This window comes from Coenobita brevimanus, chromosome 21 (genome assembly GCF_032717465.1).
Source record: "Coenobita brevimanus isolate Jiangsu-jjx chromosome 21, ASM3271746v2, whole genome shotgun sequence".
Lineage (NCBI taxonomy): Eukaryota > Metazoa > Arthropoda > Malacostraca > Decapoda > Coenobitidae > Coenobita > Coenobita brevimanus.
In genome coordinates this window covers 4764605-4788008 of record NC_136974.1, presented here as the reverse complement: position 1 = coordinate 4788008, position 23404 = coordinate 4764605, and the positions used below count along the sequence as shown (strand labels likewise).

Sequence of the window (23404 nt, the reverse complement as noted above, 5' to 3'; positions counted from 1 at the left end):
AGACGAGAGGAAGGAGTAGTTGCAAGGAGAGTGGAAAGGTTACAAGAGGATGAGAAAAGGCAGAGTATAAGAGAGAAGTGGAGGAACGATTGGGCAAATATGAACTGGAGCAGATGGGAGACGTGGAAGGTGTGTGTAAGATATTTACAGAAGAAATATGTGCAGCATGTGATGTGGTGTGTGGAAGGAAGAGAAGACGGAGGGTGCAAGGAACAGCGTGGTGGACAGAAGAGGTGAAACAGGCTGTGGCACAAAGAAGAAAGCATACAATGAATGGTTGAGAAATAGGGGCGTGGAAGAAGTTGAGAGGCGGAAGAGAGAGTTATATGTGGAAAGGAAGAGAGAGGTGAAGATATTAGTAAGAGAGAGTAAGAAGAGAGTGGATGAGGAATTTGGAAGGAATTTGAGTGTAAAGTGGAGGGACTGTAAGAAAATGTTCTGGAGAGAAGTGAAAAGAGTAAGACAGGGTGGAAATGAAGTTAGCAGGTGAGTGAAAGATAAAAATGGTAGATTACTAGTGGAGAAGGGAGAAAAAGTGAGCAGATGGAGAGAACACTTTAAGGAATTGTTGAACGTAGAGGATGGAAGTAATGCGTGTATAAGTGGCTGGGGAATGGCTGGGAGAAGGAGGGAGGTGAGAAGACAGGAAGAAATTAGTAGGATAGAAGTTGTGGAAGCAATGAAGAAAGTTAAATCGGGGAAAGCCCCAGGAATTGATGGAGTGTGTGGTGAAATGCTGAAGCATGGGGGAGAGATAGTAGTAGAATGGATGTGGAAGATGTGCAGATTGGCCTGGGAGGAAGGTAGAGTCCCGGAGGATTGGAAGTCAGGTATAATTATTCCCTTGTACAAAGGAAAAGGGGAAAAGAAGTGTGTGGTAACCATAGGGGCATTTGTCTTCTTAGTATAATAGGAAAAGTGTATGGTAGGATACTTATATACAGAGTAAGAGAAAGAACAGAGAAATTAGTTGGAGAAGAACAGGGAGGCTTTAGGAAGGGAAGAGGTTGTGTAGATCAGATATTCATTGTTAGATCTTTAGTGGAAAAGTTTCTAGAGAAGGGAAAGAAGTTGTATGCGGCTTTCATGGATTTGGAGAAAGCATATGACAGGGTGGATAGACAAGGATTGTGGAAAGTGTTAAGAATATATGGAGTAGATGGGAAGTTGTTGAATGCTGTGAAGAGTATGTACGATGATGCGAAGGCTGCAGTGCGTGTGGATGGTGAACTAAGTGAATTTTTTCTCTTTGAAAGTTGGTTTGAAACAGGGATGTGTCATGTCTCCATGGTTGTTCAATCTGTACATGGATGGGGTAATAAAGAGGTACAAGGTAGGGTAGTGGATGTTGGAGTGGCCCTGGTGAGAGAGGATAGTGTTTGGAAACTCCCTGTACTGTTGTTTGCAGATGATACTGTGTTGTTGAGTGAAGACGAAGGGGAGCTGCAAGGCTTGGTGGATGAGTTTGAGAGAGTGTGTAAGAAACGGAACCTAAAGGTGAATGTAGGGAAGAGTAAAGTGATGGTCTTTGAGAGAGGTGAAGTCAGTGAATGTACAGCGAGGTTGGATGGTGAGGAATTGGAAAATGTGAGTACGTTTAAGTATTTGGGTAGTGTGATGAGTAAGGATGGAGGTTTGGAGGGTGAAGTGCTTGAAAGGGTACAGCAGGGAAGAAAGGTTGCTGGTTCCTTGAAAGCAGTGATAGGAAACAGGGAAGTGAGCATGGAAGTAAAAAAGTTACTACATGACAGTATTGTGATACCAACTCTAACGTACGGAAGTGAAGCTTGGACATTGTTGGAAGGACACAAGTCAAGAGTGAGAGCAGTGGAAATGAGTTATTTAAGAGGAGCCTGTGGAGTCACGTGGAGAGACAGGCTGACGAATGAGGATATAAAGGAACGTTGTGGTGTGGATGTGGATGTGATAGGAAGCGTTGTGAGGAACACACTGAGGTGGTTTGGCCATGTGGAGAGGATGGAGGGTGAAAGACTGACAAAGAGAGTGTATGTGAGTGAGGTGGAGGGTGGAAGAGGGAGGGGGAGACCGAGGATGAGATGGAGGGATGGGGTGGAGAGGTATATGAGAGAGGGGGGTGTGAGTTGGGAGCAGGGCAGTGAAATGGCGGGGGACAGGGCGACTTGGAGGCGATTTGTTTGTGGCCACCCCAAACGGGATTGAGGCGTCAGGCAATAGATAGATAGATAGATAGTTAATGGGGTGCTTCTGAAAAGCCTAGTATTCCGTCAGATGGCTCCACTGTAGCAGTAAACACATTCCCGCGCTGTTTAAAAAGCATAATTTTATTTGTTAAATATTTACACTGTTGTGTGAAATTGTGAATCATGGTAATGTCATATGCCGTAATATAAATAATACAAATAGAACACGTATATATAACGTATCATGAATTGTTTATATTTATCATAAACTGAAATTAAAATATCACTGATGGCATGTGATGGCAATCCGCCATTTCAGTGGTCCTATATTATTTAATTTCTGCTACATTTAGTGCAAGTTAGATTCTTAATACATAGTTTGTTCAGAGTGTAAAGTACGCCTAGTGGGTATCTTGACTCATCCAGTCTCTATGTGGGCAGAAATTTAATGTTGAGTAAATACTGGCATTCACCATCATAAATCATCCGGTCTGAGGAACCGTCCCAAAACCAAGATCGTTTACGCGTCTTTCTTTGCCCGGTCTCACCGAGGACAGACGACTGGGGAAGGTACACAAGCCAAGACATCGCCTCCAAGTGATCCACAAGATTCACACGGAGTCAAGTTCAGTATTCACGCTTATATATATATATATATATATATATATATATATATATATATATATATATATATATATATATATAGATATGTGTGATTCTCACGGAGTCAAGTTCAGTATTCACGCTTATATATATATATATATATATATATATATATATATATATATATATATATTATGTATATATATATATATATATATATGCAAACGTGAGAACACATGACGAGTAAATACTACTGCATCCTCTTAAATGTCTACCCCCAGTGAGATTGCATCCAGGTCAAGAGGACTGGTATGTGCACAAGCTACTGACTCAGTCAGTGGAAGATCTTACAAACATATGTGTGTGGACAGGTGGCCTGGAGACAGTTCTCACATGACCATACCATTAGGGACTTGCCAAGAGGGGGCAATGTGTGTGAGATATTAATGATAAGATGACCTTAAGGTATTTATTTGGTAGGCACTTGGTGAAATGTAAAAATTACAATAACCACTAGTTCTCAACAGAAAAAGACAAAACTTCACTGCAACACTTTATTAACAAAAAGCTACAATGATACATATGAATATGACTCACTCATGGTGCAAGGAAGCTGCAGGGGAAGGTCTCTCTCTCTCTCTCTCTCTCTCTCTCTCTCTCTCTCTCAGCTCAACAGTCAGGAACTCACATTACTGAACTATATGTGTTTGTGGGTGTGTCCATTTACGACTAATGTAACCAACGTCGGGTACAGGGACATGAGAAATCGGCGTAGCTTAGTTAACAGCTAGAGAGGCAAGATGTGGGAATGACAATCACACAAAGATATCGCTCAGTGAAACACACTGCCTATACATAGTCACTTATGAACCAATGACGAATGTTATGAATATAGCTCGTTTCTACTATGAGTGAATCCGTGACATTACACGCCATCAAAATAAAATTTTTCATGGAAACTTGACATCCCTCGTGAAAAAACTTAAACACGGGACTGTCCTGTGGTGCGCATGCGTGAAGGAAGCGAGCAAAATGTTGAATGCCAGTATTTACTCAACATTAAATTTCTGCCCACATAGAAATTGGATGAGTCTAGATACCCACTAGGCGTACTTTACAGTCTGAACAGACAATGTATTAAGAACCAAATTTGCACTAAATGTAGCAGAAATTAAATAATATAGGGTCACTGGAAGGACGGGTTGCCATCGTATGCCATCAGTGATATTTTAATTTCCGTTTATGATAAATATAAACACTTCACGATACGTTATAAATACGTGTTCTATTTGTATTATTTATATTTCGGCATATGACATTACCATGATCCACATTTTCACACAACAGTATAGATATTTAACAAAGAAAAATATGCTTTTTAAACAGTGCGGGGAATGTGTTTACTGCAACAGTGGAGCCATCTGGCGGAATACTAGCTTTGAAAGCACCCCATTCACTTATAAATTATTTTGGCGTAGTAGACATCCTCTTACACGTTTTCCATTATCCTGGGTGATGGGGACACTGAAGGCTTTCTTGAGCGAAACCGGATTGATCAGAGTGATGTGATTTTTTTATTTATTTTACTGTGTGGTTCTATGGTTTTTTCCGACTGTAAATATGTATATATTGTATTAATCGGGGTTGACAGGTGACGTATTTGAAATGGTACCTACGTCTGACTGACCTATTTCGTATGTTGATGACCCCTAAAATAAAAAACATGCCTCGTCTGACAGTCGACAGTTGATGAGTGCAAGTGTGCAATGTAGAAAAGCAATGGGTATTTTCAGTCGATGGTGTTCTGCTGGGCGAGATATTTCATCTGTGGCACATATGAATATTCTTTACATCCTCTTGTAAAGTTTTAATTAGGGGCGACAGTTGACCTGTATGGGAGAGCTCGGGACTTCTCTGGTTTTCTTTAATATATTGATTTACCCTATATTATTTCATGGTATCGACCAACAGTCACCAGGTGATGCGTACAGGTGTGTGATGTATGAAGGCAATGCATATATCTGCAGTCGATGGTGTTGGTCGAGGTACCTTTCCCAATAGTGTAGGTTTAACTATTCGTATGTTTAGGTTTTAGTATAGGCTTGCCATTTGTCTGTTAGGTTTATCAGCTTCAGGATATTAGATAGGTTTCATTTTTTCTGACTTTATAAGTGTGGTAATATGAGAAAAATAAAAAAAAATACAAAATAACAAATAAATAAAAATAAGATATACCGGGTATATAATTAAATGAAAAAAATGTGTATGTGAAAATGTGTGTATGCATATGTATAAATGTATGTGTGGGCATATCTATCTATCTATCTATCTATCTATCTATCTATCTATATATATATATATATATATATATATATATATATATATATATATATATATATAGTATAAATATGCCTTAATGACAAGGGGTTTCGGCCCCAATGGTCGATAGGCAAAGAGAAAAGGTTAGTCTGGTTTAGGCAATAGGACAATGAGCCAAGAGTGTCCAGATAGTTGAGTTTTTAGTCAGCCATGAGTGACAGAAGGGGTGAATTGTGTTTTTCACCAGTAAACCGTCAGTGGATCAGTGACAAAGTTAGTGAGACAAACAGTGAGAGTAAACAGAGAAGGACAGAGTAGGTAAACAGGGTCAGTGAGTCAGACAGTGAACGAGTTGTAGTAAGTGAAGGACAGAGTTACGGTGGGTGAGAAGTCAGTGTTTTGCAAATGCACTTCAGCTGTGCTTAAAGGGAATAAAACCCAGAAGTGAATATCTGCCTTTAATTAGCTGCCTTACATGTCTACGTGTCATTCCCGACGTATCTATGGTTGTAACGACTGGTGCCGAACTCCTATAGTTGTGGAAATTGATGACGAACCTATAGCTGTAACAATTGGTGCCGAACTCCTATAGTTTTAACAGTTGGTGCCAGGGGTGGAAGGGATCTTCCTACGGTGTGACACTAAGCAAAGACAGCGAATATGTGTACATCGGTTGGTGACGTCATTAGTTGGAGCATAACATATGCCAAGTGAATCTGATGGGAAGTGTGTGTTATGCAGCGAAGTCTGACATAACTCCTCGGGTTCAGATACGGTGCGGGCCTTGGGTTCTTTGTTCTCGACCAGGCCACAGTATGGAGACAAGGAGGGGAAGCCCAAACACCAACTGATAGAAGGCACACGTATATTGAACACAGAACAAGATACAAAGATAGGTGCAACGATATACACAATGGTGCTTGACCAAACTTATTCAGTACAAATATATCAGCTAATACTGAGAAATACAGTTCATACTTACATTAAATATTTCCACAATATAATACACATGTGGCACTTACAATATACTGTCTCACTAGAATACACGTAGAGGTGAGGACACAATCAAACCTCTAACACAGTCTATATCAGTGTGCATACATGCGCGTGGCAGGGACGGAGATATTCCCTTATTCCACAACACACCCGCGTGACACAGACGCAACTTTATATCACCTATAACACATCCGCGTGACATAGACGAGATACAGGTTATCTTATGTTACACTTGCGTGACATGGCACGTGGGAATATATCGCTTATTATATACTCGCGTGACATGGACGAGAGGTGACACATTTCACAGTATTCTCGCGTGACATGGACGCACAGAGTATTACCCTTAGCACACTCACTTGACATAGACGGGATATCACTATGTTGTACGTATTGTATACAACAACTCGGGGGACAGAGACACAACATCGGTACGTCTATGGAGTTAACTGTGACCTGTAGACGTGTATGGTATGTACGAGGACTACTGGGCCTTGGGAGCAGGCTGTGAAGCCTATGCCCAGAGTCGGACACAAACAAAAAAAAAAAAAAAAAAAAAAAAAAAAAAACTATTGCACGGGGGGGGGGGGGTGGAACGCACACGTGAGGCGGCCGGGGCCTGGCGCCTTTGTACCAGTGTTAGCACTCAATATGAGTTCCCTACTGGGCTCACAATTCACTGGATAGGAGGAGGGCCGGAATATCACTAGGGACACTGGGGGGAATTTCCTTCACACAGGGTCATACTCTATCACACAAAGAGGAACACTGACGGGAGATATAACAACAGTATAGAGTTCTTTTGCTCACAGGTACAGGCGGTGAGTGGCGCTAGAGCGTGCCTGGGCCCACTATGCTGGCAACCGCAGGTGGCAGCCGTGCGTAGGGGGGGCGGGCCGTCAGGAGAGCGCTCCTGGTATGAGTCGCTGTTAGGATCGTCAGGTGTCCTGGTTGAGCTGAAGAGCGGAGTGGTGGGCAGCCCTTTCCTAGTAGGGGCCCTGGGAGAGGAGTGTCCCTCAGGACTAGGGCCGAACAGGCCAGGAGGCGCGCAGCACAGCGCCTGCCCTTCATTGTGGTGGGTGTCCTGGGGGTGGATGTGGCCAGGCCTGGGCCAGGGGTCCGCTGCGGGACAGGCGGCCCCCTTTCAGAGCTGCAGCCGTGCCTAGGGGAGGCGGCCATCAGGAGATGGCTGCGGCTTCCTGTGCTGGGGGGAGTCCGGCAGCTGTGGTGGGTGACAGGGGTGGCTCGCCGGCACCGGGGGCCGCGGTCTTGCGTCAGGGAGGAGGCTGTCAGGGGTGGTCTGTGGCCGCTCACCCTGGGGGAATCTGGCAGAGGCAGCTGGTGGCAAGGGTGGTGTCGCAGTGACAGGATGCCTGGCCTCGGGGGGGTCTCACCCTGGCGTGTCTCTGGCGAGGTACCTGCGGCGGAGCAGTCTCCACTCTCCATACAGGAGGGGAGGGGAGAGGGGCGCCTCGCTCTGCCACAGGAGGGGTGGGGTGAATGAGAGGCGTCACCCTCGACAGGAACCTCCAGTGTCATGGAGGGGGAGGGACCAGTGGTCTGCTCCCTGACTTGCTGGGCCTGACAGTCCCTGCCAGAACTCTGTGCCGGGGCGCAAGAGGGAGGTCCGGAGGACACCCCTTTGCCCAGGCAGATCCGATGGATGCTGCCTAGGTTCCCGCCCAGGGTAGCAGCCGAAGGAGATCCGGTGGATACTCCTCTAGGCAACCACTCGTCCCGGGGATGACTGGAGGGGGAAGCCCATAGGGTCTCCTGGCGGGTGCCGCAGATCCGGTGGAATCTGCCCTCCTGCCGTCAGGGGATGGTGCAGCTGGGGGATGACAGGTGGTCTGCCCCAGGGAGGTAGATCCAGTGGACGCTACCCCTGGGTCCTCTACCCTCCTGGGGAGATCCAGCAAAGGTTGTCTGTAGGATGTGCCGACGTGCTGGCTCCTGGAGGTGAGTGGCAGAGGGAGGAGAACCGGTGGTCACTCCTCCCACAGAAGATCCAGAGGACGCTACTGTGCTGCTGCTCCCCTGGGGTATGGCAGGTGGAGTCCCCTTCTCTTCTCGAGGCCGATCCAGTGGACACGGCGTCCAAGGGCCTGCCTGGGACTGACTTGGCTGTTGCAAGTCCCACCTCGATTCTGACGAGCGCTCTCTCCATTGGAGTGTGGTGCACTCAAACTGCGTACTGCCTGGTAGTTCGGCTGCGTGGAAGAGGGGCGTTGGGTCATGGGGAAGATATGTCATTTCCGCTCGGAGCGCGGAAAAACCTCCCCATCATCTCCTTGTGGGGTGGGGGTCACCTCCCTGTGCCCTCTTCCTGGGGCAGTGGTGTCTGGCTCACTCCACCAAGCGGATATTTCAGTGGGGAACAGCATGAGAGAGCTAGCGAAAATCCCCACCCAGTGTTCATACGCTAAAAGTTGTTCTTGCACATTTGTCTGTACAGACCTTAAAGAGGGATTCACACTTAGCAAACATGTTATGCTAGGTGCTTTTAGGGCAGCTTCCCGTCCTAACAACACCTAAGGTATAGCTGGGTTCCCTTTCTAGACTGGAACTTAGACACAGTGTGAGAGGAACAGGGCATAAAAACACGGGGCAACAACCTTACATGTATATTACCAAATTCTAGATACAGGGAAGCTAGACAATCCACGAGACTCTATCCAAAGGGAAAAGCTGGAACTGGCAGGTATATATTACAGGTATCATGCAAGATACCAACAGTCTCGGGAATAGACGGACAGACACTGTACTAAAGTGAAGTTGGGATTACACTTTGTTCTAGGGCTGCATGTACTTTATGATAATTATACACATGTCACGCGTTACAGCTGAATGGTGTAGGGTGGTGGAACACTGTTTATGTCTCGTCTCACATCCAGCAGTGTTAAGGTAGTTAAACAGTCACTGTGTTCTATACACTGATAGTCACTTTCACTTTCACCTCGCAGGCATGGAAGTCACAGTCACTGTAGGGATGTGGGGCAAGGGAACGGACCTACCAAGGGGGGGGGCCGGTGGCTCACAGGTGGCGGCCCAGTGTCGGCTGCGTCCCTTCAGGTGTCCTGTTATCTAGGGGCCATGGGACTACTCGTGGAGGTGTCGTCCTCCGGAACGGGCTATGGTCGGGCGTGGTGAAGGGCCCCACACTGGAGGGGCTGGGTACAGGGATTTGGCCCTCAGGACTGAGGCCAAATATCTTCTGTAGGCGCTCCTGCAGGCTCTTGGTGCGGGAAGGACATTGCTCCTTCTCGGGACTGGAGAGGTTGCGCCCCAGGGTACTAGGGGTGCTGTGGAGAGCCCATCTGCTGTGGTCTCACTCTCGCTGCTTCGCTGTCAGGGTAGGGCTGCCCTGTTGTCTGACAGGTGCTGGTCTCCCTTTGGTGCCAGCTGGATTGAGTGCAGCCCCGGGGTCAGGACGGGTCCTCTACACCAGTCCTCTACTGGGATGTTCTCATTCTGGAGGCTGCCTCGGTCTGGGGAGTTGGGGGTGGAACTTACTCTGCCACCGTTGGGGCGGCTCGAGCAGGAGTCTCCCTCAGGTTGTGAAGTCACAGGGGGTGAGGGGCTTTTAGGACGTCCCTCCCTGGTGTGGCTACCGGCCGTCGTCGAGGTCCCTTGGGTAACGAGAGGAGGGTGGCTACAGGCCGTCCCTTTCCCATTGGTGCAGCAATCAGCCATCACCAGGGCCCAACTTCCTGACGGGACCACAGATGAAATGCGGCTATTGTCCATCACCTGTCCACAAGCATGACTACCGGTCGTTGCTGAAGTCCCATATGAGGTGTGACATGTAGGCGAGGGGCAGCTACAGGCCGTCCCCTGTCTACTGGTGCGGTTGCCGGCTGTCACCGGTGTCGTGCCCCTCAATTCAACTGCAGAAGGAAAGAGGGCGTACTGTTCTCTCCCCACATGCAGCAACCGGCCGTCACGGGTTCTGCAGGGGAGGAGGGCAGCACTATGAGCAGCTGCTGGCCGTCTCTTACAGGTGTGGCTACTGGCCGTCACTATTGCATGGCTACAGGCCATTGCTTTTGTTGTGCGGCTACCGGCCGTCACTGGCATGATGCCTGGAGCTATTTTATCAGCTCCACCCTGATCCTGACGAAGGCTGGATCGGTTGGAGGGTAATGAACTCGGACTGAGATGTCCGCGCCTGGTGCACTCCGTGAAATAGGGGGCGCATGGCCATAAAACTTCGGGTGCTCCACAAGCTTTGCTACACGGCCACAAATTCGCCCGCATTGCTTTTGATCATTTTAACGTACTGGCCAAAAACCTTATGCATGAATCTGTTCCTTGTTCATCATTTTGTTTATCTTTTTTTATTCCATCCTGGCGTATAACGGACACCAGTCAGCAGGCTAGATCATTGGTTCTCAGCGTGGGGCATGTGGTCTTTCAGTGTGTTATGCTAGGTGTATAAGGGGCGGCTTCCCATCCCTAGAATGCCTAGAGTGCAGCTGGGTTCCCTTTCTAGACCGGAGCTTAGACAAACAAGAGAGGGCCAGGGCATAAAAACACAGGGCAACAACCTTACACATAGGACCTGGAGCGGTGGCGTCTTCGCTGTGGGTCTACCTCCCAGAGGCTGTCGAAGAGAAGAGGACAGCATGGGGGCCAAACCACCGCAAACCCCTCCGGCCCCTCACGGGGCTCGAGTACCTGGGAGTGGCTTCGGTCGCCCGGGCAAGTACCAGATCTCCCAACACAACACACACAACAACACCGTTTTTTCTACATCGAGAAATGACTCCCCGGCTGTCATTTCTCGACGACTTCTTCTAGCCGGGGACATTGAGAGCAATCCAGGACCCACCAACAAATACAACATGCTCAAAACCTATCACGTCGAGCCGACAGACAAAGGGTTCAGTTCAATGCAACTCCTGCAAGAACTGGACCCATTACACCTGCACAACACTTGCATCCAGGAAACATTACACAAACACGTGGACCTGCTCCTTATGCTCCTTCCCCCCACCCATCAACCCCCCTTCCAATACTACTCCTACTTCCTTCACACCTCCACAGCCAAACCCACTGACCCTTCCCACACCATCCAGTCCCCCAACTCCTCCCATTCCAACCCATCCTAATCCACCTCAACCCTTACCTCCATCACAACCTCCTCCTACCCCTTCCCCTCCACCCACACCACCTCCCCCCCGTGCTGCAGCAGCCGACACACATCGCACATACAACATAAACATCCTTCAGTTAAACATAGATGGCATAAACACCAAAATACATGAACTCACACAATTCATCAAACAACAGAACATACACATTGCCATCTTACAAGAAACAAAACTACACAGAGCACAGAAAACACCAACATTTCATAACTTCACCACCATTCGACAAGACCGGGCCGATGGCGGTGGCGGTGGACTCATCACCCTGGTACACAAATCCATCAACTTTGCAGATACCAGTACACACACAAAGTCACTTCTCCCCCCACATGACACCACAACAGAAATACAATCAATTAAAATACACACTGGTAACAAATCACACATAACAATCGCTAACACATACAATCCCCCCCAATCGTCCCCTACAGTACCACACAATTACTCTCCACAGATACACCACATCACTAACATACCCAACATCATCAAGGGTGGTGATTTCAACGCCAAGTCGTCGGCCTGGCATGTCAACAACCCTGACACAGACAGAGGGCTGGTACTACAATCCCAGACAGATCATCTTTTCATACTAAACAGTCTAGACCAACATACCCATAGCCCACACCAAGCCCTCTTCCTCCCATCATCTCCAGACATCACCTTCTGCTCCCTAAACCTCGCTCCCACTACATCATGGAGAGTGGTCAAAACCCTAGGTTCTGATCACCTCCCAGTCATCATCACTACCAAAACCGGAATCACCCCAGCTGGCCACAAACACACATACACTAATTATAAGAGAGCCAACTGGGAGGCCTTTGTAACTGAAACAGAACAACTTTTCGAAACACTAAACAGTACACCCATCACAAACATCAACACCGCTGTGCACACTTTCAATACAATCATACGAAACGTAGACAAAAGACACATCCCTAGAGGCAACAGAAAGAGACACAACCCCAACTTCACACCAGAAATTCAAGGCCTCATCAGACGACGGGACACACTGCGACACTCCCCAACACCCCATACACAAAACACCATACAACAAATACAAGAACTCAACACTCAGAAAAACAGTAAAATATCAGAACAGCAAACACTAAACTGGAAAAATTACCTCCAAACACTTGACCACAAAACAAACATCAGCAAACTTTACAAAACACTAAACAGCATCACACTTTCCAACAGCAACACCACACAATCACATGCTGCCATCACAACAACAGACACCATACCCTCAAACAAACAACAAGCAAACACTCTCATCAATCACTTTTCACAAGTCAGCCATCTAACCCCCCCATCCGGAAGACCGACGTATCATCAGACGTAAGAGACAGTTCCCCACAGACCCAGACTACGCACCTTTCACTTACAACCAGACGAAGCACATCATTAACAACCTCAAGCACTCATCTGCCTGTGGACCAGACAATATAAGCAACATTCACCTTAAACACCTAGGACCACAAGGCATACAAGCACTCACCAACGTATCACACTACAGCTACTCACACAACATAATACCCAACATCTGGAAGCATGGCAATATCATCACTATCCCTAAACCCAACAAAGACCCCACGTTACCCTCCTCACATCGTCCCATGACACTCCTTTGCACCCCCTCTAAAGTCACCGAACGACTGATACTACAACTAGTCACACCTCACATTCCCCTAGCCCAGTCACAACATGGCTTTAGGCCACTACATTCCACAAACACCCTTCTTACAGACCTTACACAGAGAGTTTTCGATGGCATAAATTCAGCTAGGCCACCACACAGAACACTCCTAGTTACACTAGACATTAGCAAAGCTTTTGATGCCATCCCCCACCACAACCTCACAAACAAAATACTCAACACAAACATGCACAATAACACAAAAAGATGGCGGGCAAACTACTTAGCACACGTAACATTTGCCGGTCAATCTTCTAACATCAGAAACTTCACAAACGGCGTCCCCCAAGGATCCGTTTTGTCCCCTACACTCTTTAACCTATACATGCACGACATACCCACACCCCACACACCACAGATACACATAGCTTCCTATGGAGATGATATAACACATGTACACACCAAAACGCAAACACAGCTGCACACATCATTCAACCTTACCTCAACACACTAGCCTACACGAATGGTTCACCACAAACAGGCTCAAAATAGCCCCAGCCAAATCTACAGTGACTCTTCTCACAAACTGGACAATAGAACACAGTCACATCCCACACCTCACCATAAACAACACTCCCCTACCACACACACACATACACACCCAAAATCCTTGGTGTAACATACAATACATCAATGTCATTTAAATAACACATCACAAACATTAAAAATAAAATAACACCAAGACTCAATGCTTTGAGATCACTTGCCTATACAACATTCGGACACAACAAAGAAACCACCACCACAGTACACAAACAATACATGCGTTCAGTGATGAATTATGCAAGCCCTGCCTGGGCTTCTAACCTGACCAAAACACACTACAACACTCTACAGACCATACAGAACAAGGCCCTAAAAATAATCACAGGCTGCACAGCTACTACACCCACAGACCACCTACATCAAGAAACCAAAGTCCTCAAAGTCAAGGATCACCTAGATATGAGAGGCACCCAGTTTCTTGCTGCAGCCTCCACAAACCCACAACATCCACTACAGTACATGGCAGCACATCCACCCACACCAAGGAACATCAAAACAACACCCAGCACACGATACCATACACAAATACTGTCATCTCTCCCCCCTCGCCCACCTAAGACCAGCTTCCAAAAGCATATCCACACTCAGATCACTCGCCGCTCCATTCAGTCACTTAAAGACAACACACAGCTGCATGCACGGCCTCCTGACATCCACCTTTCTGAATCCTATCTTCCTCGTGAGGACAGGGTCCACCTGGCCAGGCTGAGATGTGGGCACCAGCCAGCCCTCTTAAGCTACCAGAAGAGGCTGGATGACTCTGTCGCTGATGCCTGTCCAGGATGCAACACAGCACCCCATACTATTAAGCACATTATGGAAGATTGCATTGCACACAATCACCTACGCCATCATCACAACATACACTCTTTGAGAGCTCTGTGTGAAAGCCCGGTCTCGGCCATGGCCTTCCTAAGGGACTCGGGGCTGTTCGGCCAGACTGCCTAGGGAACAACTACTACTACTACTACTACTGCCTTACACATATATTGACAAATTCAACTGGTGTGGAACGAGTAGATAAACTTACACAATTTCACAGACAACAATCAATACATAGGCTGGCATTAATGGGTCTAGTATCGCACAGGAAACTGTATACACAGGAGTCTGAGTTTGGTTCAAGAGGACAAAGGCACTATTACACTTCTCGTGGCAGTAAGGCACTGTCGTGAGGCGTTCACTGCTCTGACACTGAGTTTATAGGTTGAATACTGGGTAGGGTGCTACTGACTTGCACAAGGGAGGGGAATAGTTACGTGTCGTTACAAGGGGGCAAGGGTAATATCACTGCTGGTAATATTCACTGTCTATGTTTCTGTATTCTTGTGTCTTACTTGGCCCCACTGCACACTGGAATTCACTAGGGCGCCTGTTCTTCTCTGTTCACTTATCTCGGTCTTTTCTGGCCTAACTGGATTTACTGTAAACTCACTTTTATACTCTTAGTGCCAGTGTCACTGTTTCCTACAAGTTCACTGTCTTTTCATGCACATTTGGTTTCACTGGGGGAAGGGAAGGTCCAGGGCTCACAACTCTCGGCCCGGGGTGGGCGGAGGCCCTGTGGGAGCCCCTTTGTCCCACGGCCACGGAACCACTCTCTGCTGAGGCTCGGGCTGTGGGTGGTGAAAGACCCCTCACTGTCGGGGCTGGGGACTGGGGTCTGGCCCTTGGGACTGGGGCCGCACTGGCATTGGAGGTGCTCACTCAAGCACCTGATGGAGGATGGGCATCGCCTTCGTCAGGGTGGGGAGTAAGCCCACCTGGGGGTCCGGGGGACGTCCTCGGAGGGGCGCTGGCTGCAGTCTTCTGCTGGGGGAGCCGCCATCAGGGCTGGGCTGCAGCATCGCTCTCGGCCGGAGTCCATCAAGTAGGCGTCCTCTTACCCTGGATGGAGGAAGAACAGCCCCAGGGACAGTACAGGCAGCTCCACCAATCCTCCGAGCAGTGGTTCTCCTCCTGGAGGTTGCCTCGGTCTGGCTGGACAGACAGGTAATCTGCGCTCCTGCCGGAGGGTGGGACAGAGCACAGCTCACCATTTTATTGCAGAATCACAGGGGCTGAGAGACTTTGGCGACTCTCCCTGGTGCAGCTACGGGTCGTCGCTGGGTTCCCTTGGGCAACAGGCGGAGGGCTGCTACAGGTTGTCCTTTCGTTGTCAGTGCAGCTACTGGCCGTCACCAGTGCCCGACTCCCTAATGGGCCCTCACACGAGGTGTGGCTATAGGCCTTCACCTGCCTGTCAGTGTCAGTGTGGTTACTGGCCATCACTGAGGTTCTGCAAAGAGGGCACTATGCAGGAGAGGAGCAGCTACAGGCAGTCTCCCCCCTACGGATGCGGCTACAGGCTCTTGCTGGTGGCATGCCCTCCGAAGCAACTACAGAAGGAGAGGGGACTTACCCTTCTCCCCAGTGTGGCTACAGGCCGTCTCCTAATTAGTGGTCTGACTATAGGCCGTAACCTTTTTTATGAGCAGCTACAGGCCGTCTCTGGTGCGTGGCTACAGGCCATGGCCCTTTCTTTTTGTAAGCGGCTACAGGCCGTCTCTGGTGCCCAGCTACAGGCTGTGGCCCTTTTTTGTGAACAGCTACAGGCCGTCTCTTTAAGAACTGAGTGGCTACAGGCCGTGACTGGGGTGCTGTTTGGAACTGTTAGGCCAGTTCCACCCCGATCCTGTCGGTGGTCAGCTCGCCTGGGGGGTAGTGCACTTTGACTAAGGTGGTGGCGGCGGGCGAGTTCCAGGAAATAGGGGCGCGCCGCCCGGGTGATCTTATTGCTCTGTTGCCCGGGCGCAATCCGCGCGCCGTCCAGCCCTCCGTGTCCTCCTGGGGGTGTGGTGGCGGCTTGTGTTGTCACCGCCGGCATTTTACGGTGAACCATACCATATTTCTAGGAGGCCACATGGAAAAAACATGAAATATCAAGAGGCCACAGCTCTCAAGCGTTTGATCAATTTTTCAGTCTTTATATTTAATTCTCTGCTAATTTCAGCAGCATAAGTATTGAAAATCGGAATAATCTTTTATTAGTAGGCTTTTGCTGCTATTATAGATTTATTTCATTAAGCATCTTTTTTGCTACTTAGAAAAAAAAGTAATGATAATTTAGCCCTACTTTACTGTAGCAGAAAGCAACGTAGTTGGTGACCGTCAGACGGCCGCGCACAGTCGCAGGTGCAAGGTTAGCGTGAAACGAAAAAAAGTAAAAAAAAAAAAAAAAATGCTTTCAAAACAACGTAAGTTTGCCTATAATAGTACAAGCTATACACTTATAATGTGGATGAAAGTGGAACAGAATTTTAAGTGTTCATATGCATGTACTTTATATACTTACACATACTCTACCTAAAAGCCGATAACACGGGTAACGGTTATCATATTCCGTTAGGGAGGTTGCAAGTAGCAAATTATGTGCAACTCAAATGTCGATGTAAGCTCTCGGGTTGAACTTAGGTTGGCACCCGTGACAGTGACCGTTTCCTTTAATATGAAAAGAAAATAAAGATAATAAATACGAAAATTCTAATATGAGAGCTTAGTTTATACTTCAGTACATTTAAGTATTTCAATGAATCTGTTCTACCTTCATGTAAGCGTAAAAATGTCAAAAGATACGTTTTAGAAAGGGAAATAACAGTGTCGACTATGAAAACGGACAAAGTATTGCTAGTACTCAAAACCTATCAGCTAAGTGCTCAGCAAAATATAAAACATTGGCTAAAACTTCACGAACACTAAGGCTTTGACAATTAATAATATTATTGAAACATTAATTGCCTTAGAAAGATCAGTGCTAATCATTTCAGATCTTAAATAAAGTAACTTAGGGTTAATGTTTGTGCGGGCACAGGTTCCAGCAACACAACCATCAGATGATCCATTAAGTTTATCATGGCTGAAAGTGCGGATGAGCAGAATGTGAAAATAGACCAGACCCTCGCCTAGTTTCCCCTACGGCCGTGTAGGTGGAGAGGTCGAGGTCCAGGGGAGTAATGGGGTCCCAGAGTGTGGAGATATTGAGGCAGGGGATCTGGGCGTCACTCACTGGGGGCTGGTTTTACGATCCTCACCAGGATGTCTTCTGCAACACTTTCCACCTGTATTTGTGGCTCTACCTCGTGTGTGCGCCCTTCTTCATCTACTTGGTCAGTATACGCTGTGCGTGCAATGACGTACTGGTGGTGGATGGTGTTTTAAGGTGTTATGTATGATGATAACCAGTGTCAAGTCATACAGGATCTTGGTAACCTACATTGTGTCGGACGTGAGAAAAATTCCTGTCATGGGCAGAGGGACTAGCGACTAGTTTTAGGCCTGTTTAAAGTATTGGCCGTGAAAGGTTTACGTGATTTTCAGTTTTGACTGGATATGTAATGCACAAGGTAATGACCAACCCAGTCATGATTAACTGTTGTGTCCTGGTGTTTGTCAGTTCCAGAAGTAAATATACCCTCAGTTGCAATGCCAGATTGTTATTCTTCATGCAAACATTACATTTAGGGATTGTTGTTCAGGAACCACACATTGCTGTTGAGTGATCGTTGTTATTGAAACCTTTCATGTTGAGATGTGGTACCGTTGGCTTTAAGAAGTGGTTGTTTGTTCATATGTAATGGACACAATAAAATTCTATACTTACCAGTACAGCTCATGGGGTAGTGGTAATTATTTGTATAGATGTTATTTCCTGCCTCTTGATCATTCTTACCAGGATGGGTTCACTTTGAGGGAACCCCAAACATGCCAACACTCCAGGAGTATATGTATACTGTATTATGCCAGTAACATTAACTTAATCAAGAAGAAAAAGTGGCAAATGTTAACAACAGTGATGTAGGGATTCAAGCTGTTTTTTTTAAACCAACATTCTTAACCAAAGTAATTTTAGTACTACGGTAGATACATCGTAGGTTATTAACGTTAAAATTTTGACAAACAAAATAAAAAGAACAACATGTAGCCTACCTGTTTTGCGATATTAAATAAAGCCACCAGAGCAACACTCGTGACAGCATGTGTACTGTCGATCCTGTTGACTGAATGCGCCAGTGCACCAAACATACTGAAATGTACACAGTTTATTTACCAATCATTTTGGCACATACCGGTCTAGAAAAGCGTGTCACCCAGTAGGGGACAAAGCCCCCCCTCATGCCACCCATTAGCAGTGGAAGCCTAATTGGAGGGCTTTGGCCCCCAGAGCCCCCAATGATTATAACTAGCTGTACCTAACAGTATACAAACTAGGCTAAAATGTGCATTGCATAAAACTAGCGCCAAAACAGTATCGTTAATTAAGAGCATTTGTTAACCATGTTGCGACCATGCGATGGCGAAGGTAGGTGCAATCATAAAGCTGATCTCTATACATGTCATACAGGAGACGTAAATGTGATACATGTTAGTAAAACGTTGCTGAGCAATTAAGTCATTTCATATTCTATAAAATATAATTCTCACAGTATTACGTACAGTACAATAATGGAACATCTTGTTTACGAACATTTTTAAAAACCAACATTTTAAAAAAGCTCACTATATGTGCTAATCTAAAAGAAATAATGAAGGATCCTGTCAACACTTCATTCCAATGGAAAATTTGGAAATACTTCATCGCTGTCATACATAATCAACAAAAAAGTTACTGGACAACCGCTGGTAAGTGTGTTGTTTCACATATGATGAGAATTACTATGATGTACACGAATCTCGTAGTCTGGACAACACCCAAACCTTTACTGCAGGCAAGTTAGTAGTCAGTAAGTTGAGCAAGTTAGCCTTTGTCCAAGTTAGAATTCATAGTCTTCAGTCTAGTTGTTCAGCTAATCTTTTCTTGAAATCTGACAAATTGAGATAACACAACAGCTGAAAGCAAACTATTCAAGAAACTGATCACTCTGATTGAGAAGAAACTCCTGGGTATCTCACTTTCAGCATGAGTTTGGAATATATATCTAAAGAGGATGTCCTCAGGTCCTTGTGGCAACTTGAAGCTTCAAAATATCAGAGGCCTGGATGAGTGACAGTCCATTGCAATCTTCAAGACATTGATAAGATCAGCCCTGAGCAACCATCCATGCACATAATATATACCAAGAGTGGTAAGACAAGTAACGTAGTCTATATTGGATAACACTGTACGGCAGTTTGTTTTGTCCACCAATGCGACACCCCCTCCAACAAACCTTTTTTTTTTTTTTTTTTAGGAAGAAGGAACCAAAGGCCAGGAGCCTGCAATAACTTTTCCTTCCAAGAGAAAAAAAAAAAAAAACAAGAGAGAGCCAAATTCAAGATCTGATCATTTCGAGATGCCTGGACACACTGCGTTTGAAAGACTGGAGATCATAGGAAGCAGGAAATACAGACAGAGGGAGACTGTTCCAGAGTTGACATGTTGCATCAGTGAAGGACTGGGAGTAACGGTTAACTGATACATATTCCCTTCATAACTAGTGTACCACACAACCTAAAGAAAATTCAATCACTGGAAGGATATGAGTAAGATATAGTGAGATCATTAATGCAGAGTCTTGGTTACTGTACGTTTTAGTGGTAGATGGGGGCGCCCATCATCAACTGACTCAGTGTAGGGATGCCTTATGGTCTCTACACTGAGTGGCATGCCAAATAGTTTCCTGTACCCAGGACCATTTTATGGTAACCATATAACTTTTTTTTTTTTTTTTTTTTATGCGAGGAAGAAGGAACCAAAGGCCATGGCCCGCAGTAACAGTTCCCTCCAAGAGAAAAACAAAATACAATAGAGAGCCAAATTCAAGATCCGATCATTTTGAGATGCCTGGACACACTGCGTTTGAAAGACTGGAGATCATAGGCAGCAGGAAAAACAGATAGAGGGAGACAGTTCCAGAGCTGACCTGTTGCATAAATGAAAGACTGGGAGTAACGGTTAACTCTTGCATTAGAGAGTTGGACAGAAAAGGGATGAGAGTTTGCTGCCAGACGGGTGCTACGCGCCCGTCGTAGAGGTGGAGGAATGCAAGCAGACAGTTCAGAGGAGCAGTGACCATTAAAGTAGCGATAGAAAAGAGATAAAGATGCAACAGTGCGGCGAAGAGACAGAGGTTGAAGGGAGTCAGTAAGAGGAGGAGAGTTAATGAGACGAAAAGCCTTTGACTCCACCCTATTGAGAAGAGCTGTATGTGGGGAGCCTCCCCACACGTGAGAGTTGTACTCCACACAGGGGCGGATAAAACCTCTGTATAGAGTCAACATTTGTGCAGGGGTAAAGAAAGAGCGGAGTCGGCTTAGCACACCCAATCTCTTGGAAGCAGATTTTACAAGAGATGTAATATGGTCTTTCCAAGATAAGTCCCGAGTAAATGAAACCCCAAGCATGTTCAAGGATGATGCAGGATTAAGCTGAATATTATTAAACATTAATGGGTATACCTGTGGAAGACTTTGTCGGGTTGATAGGTGTAAGAACTGAGTCTTAGATGCATTAAAGACAACCATATTATTTTTACCCCAGACAGCGATACGAGCCATGTCAGACATTAGGTGTGCCATAGCCTCATCCCTTGTTTCTTGAAGTAACTGTTGAGATGGGCGTTGCGGGAACCGAATGGAAAGGTGAAGGGTGGAGTCATCAGCGTATGAGTGGATAGGGTTAGATGTACAGCTTAGAAGATAATTGATGAATAAAAGGAAGAGAGTTGGTGATAGGACAGAGCCCTGAGGAACACCACTGTTTATAGGTCTAGGAGAAGAACGATGGCCGTCTACAACAGCGGCTATAGAACGACCAGAAAGGAAGCTAGCGATGAAGGCACAGATAGAAGGATAGAAACCGTAGGAGGGCAGTTTGGAAATTAAAGATTTATGCCAGACTCGATCGAAAGCCTTTGAGATGTCAAGTGCAATGGCAAAGCTTTCGCCAAAGTCCCGAAAGGAGGATGACCAGGAGTCTGAAAGGTAGGTGAGAAGATCGCCAGTGGAGCGTCCCTGACGGAACCCATACTGACGATCAGAAAGAAGGTTGTGATAGGAAAGATGCCTTAAAATTTTTCTATTAAGAATTGACTCGAAAACTTTTGAAATACAGGACGTTAAAGCAATTGGACGATAGTTGGAGGGTTGGGAGTGGTCACCCTTCTTTGGGACTGGCTGAATGAGAGCAAACTTCCAGCAAGAAGGAAAGGTACAAGTTGACAGACAAAGGCGAAAGAGTTTGCCTAGGCAGGGTGTAAGCACAGAAGCACAGTTCTTGAGAACAACAGGAGGGACCCCATCAGGCCCATATGCCTTGTTAGTACTGAGGCCAGTGATGGCAGAAAATACATCAACTGAAGAAATTTTAATGTCAGCCATGAGGAAGTCAGAGGGGAGAAGTGATGGAGGAACAGCACCGGAATCGTCTAAGGTGGAATTGGAGGAGAAAGTCTGTGCGAAGAGATCTGCTTTATCAGTAGAAGAAATAGCTACAGAACCATCAGAGTAGAAAAGAGGAGGGAAGGATGATGAGGTAAAGTTGTTAGAAAGATTTTTGGCAAGGTGCCAGAAGGAGCGGGAAGAATTCGAGTTGGAGAGTTGAGAGCATTTAGTATGGATGAAATTATTTTTAGTAGAGCGAAGAACAGACTTAGCACGATTCCGGGCAGAAACGTAAAGATGATGTGATTCAGGGGTGGGTTGGCTCCGGTACCTTTTGTAGGCCTTCTCCTTGTTGCGGACAGCATTAGAACAAGCGTGATTAAACCAAGGCTTTCTTGCGTTAGTCAAAGGATATGAGAAAGGAATGTATGCTTCCATGCCCGAGAGAATAACCTCCGTAATGCGCAAGGCACACTCAGATGGCTCACGGCCATGGAAGCAATAATCATTCCAGGGAAAATCAAAGAAGTACTGCCTGAGGGCCCCCCCAGTTCGCGGCTCCAAAATGCCACAGACGACGTTTCCCTGGAGGGTCCACAGGCCGCACTGGAGTGATAGGACAGGTTAAGGTAATAAGGTTGTGATCGGAGGAGCCCAACGGAGAGAAAAGATTAACAGAGTAAGCAGAAGGATTAGTTGTGAGGAAGAGGTCAAGTATGTTGGAGCTCTCTCCAAGGCGGTCAGGGATACGGGTAGGATGCTGTACAAGCTGCTCTAGGTCATTAAGGATAGAAAAGATGTAGGCTTGTTCACCAGGTGGATCCGTGAAAGGAGAGGAGAGCCAAAGGTGGTGGTGAACATTGAAATCTCCAAGAATGGAGATTTCAGAGAAAGGAGAAATGGACAGAATGTGTTCCATCGTAGAAGTAAGATAGTTGAAGAATTTTTGATAGTCAGTAGAATTAGGGGATAAGTAAACAGCACAGATATATTTAGTCAGAGAATGACAGGAAAGCTGAAGACAGAGTGTGGAGAATTCAGAAGAATCAAGTTCAGGAACATGAAAGCAAGATAAATCGTTGCGTATGTATACACAACAGCCACCTTTGGCTTTGAAATGAGTATAGAGAAAGTAGGAGGATACAGAAAAGGGTTTGCTGTCGGTTGCCTCAGACAGCTGAGTCTCCGTCAGAAAAAGAAGGTGAGGTTTAGAGGAGGAGAGGTGGTGCTCAACAGAGCGAAAGTTAGATGAAAGGCCGCGAATGTTGCAGAAATGAAGAAGAAGAGAGTCAGACAGTGGTTCCAGGCACCTCGAGTTGTCACCGGGAGAGGGGCAGATGGCGGGGGCAGAGGGGCAGATGGGGTTTTTGGCCGGTTTAAGTGTCCTCCAGATTCCCCTGTCTAAAATCACTTAATCATGGCAAAATGTTTCGGAGAACCTTGGAGGGCCGAATACCTGCCCAGGGCCCCAACCAAATGGGCAGTTTTGCATGGCCATGTGGAATGTGAGGTGTGAATGAGGAGAGCAAGAGGTTGGAAGTGGTGAATGTGTTCAAGAGTGAGGGATATGCCATGATGGCATTGTGTGAAACAGA

General features: G+C 46.4%; 1 protein-coding gene across 1 annotated transcript in view; it reads left to right on the top strand.

The window, feature by feature from the left end:
* The first annotated feature begins 17464 nt into the window (after positions 1–17464).
* The window catches only part of LOC145392087 (uncharacterized), a 181951-nt gene continuing 176011 nt past the window's right edge, over positions 17465–23404 (top strand). Inside the window, exon 1 of the mRNA XM_080266541.1 lies at positions 17465–17617. Within this exon, the coding sequence (XP_080122667.1) occupies positions 17465–17617 (153 nt within the window). The remainder of the gene's footprint in view (positions 17618–23404) is intronic.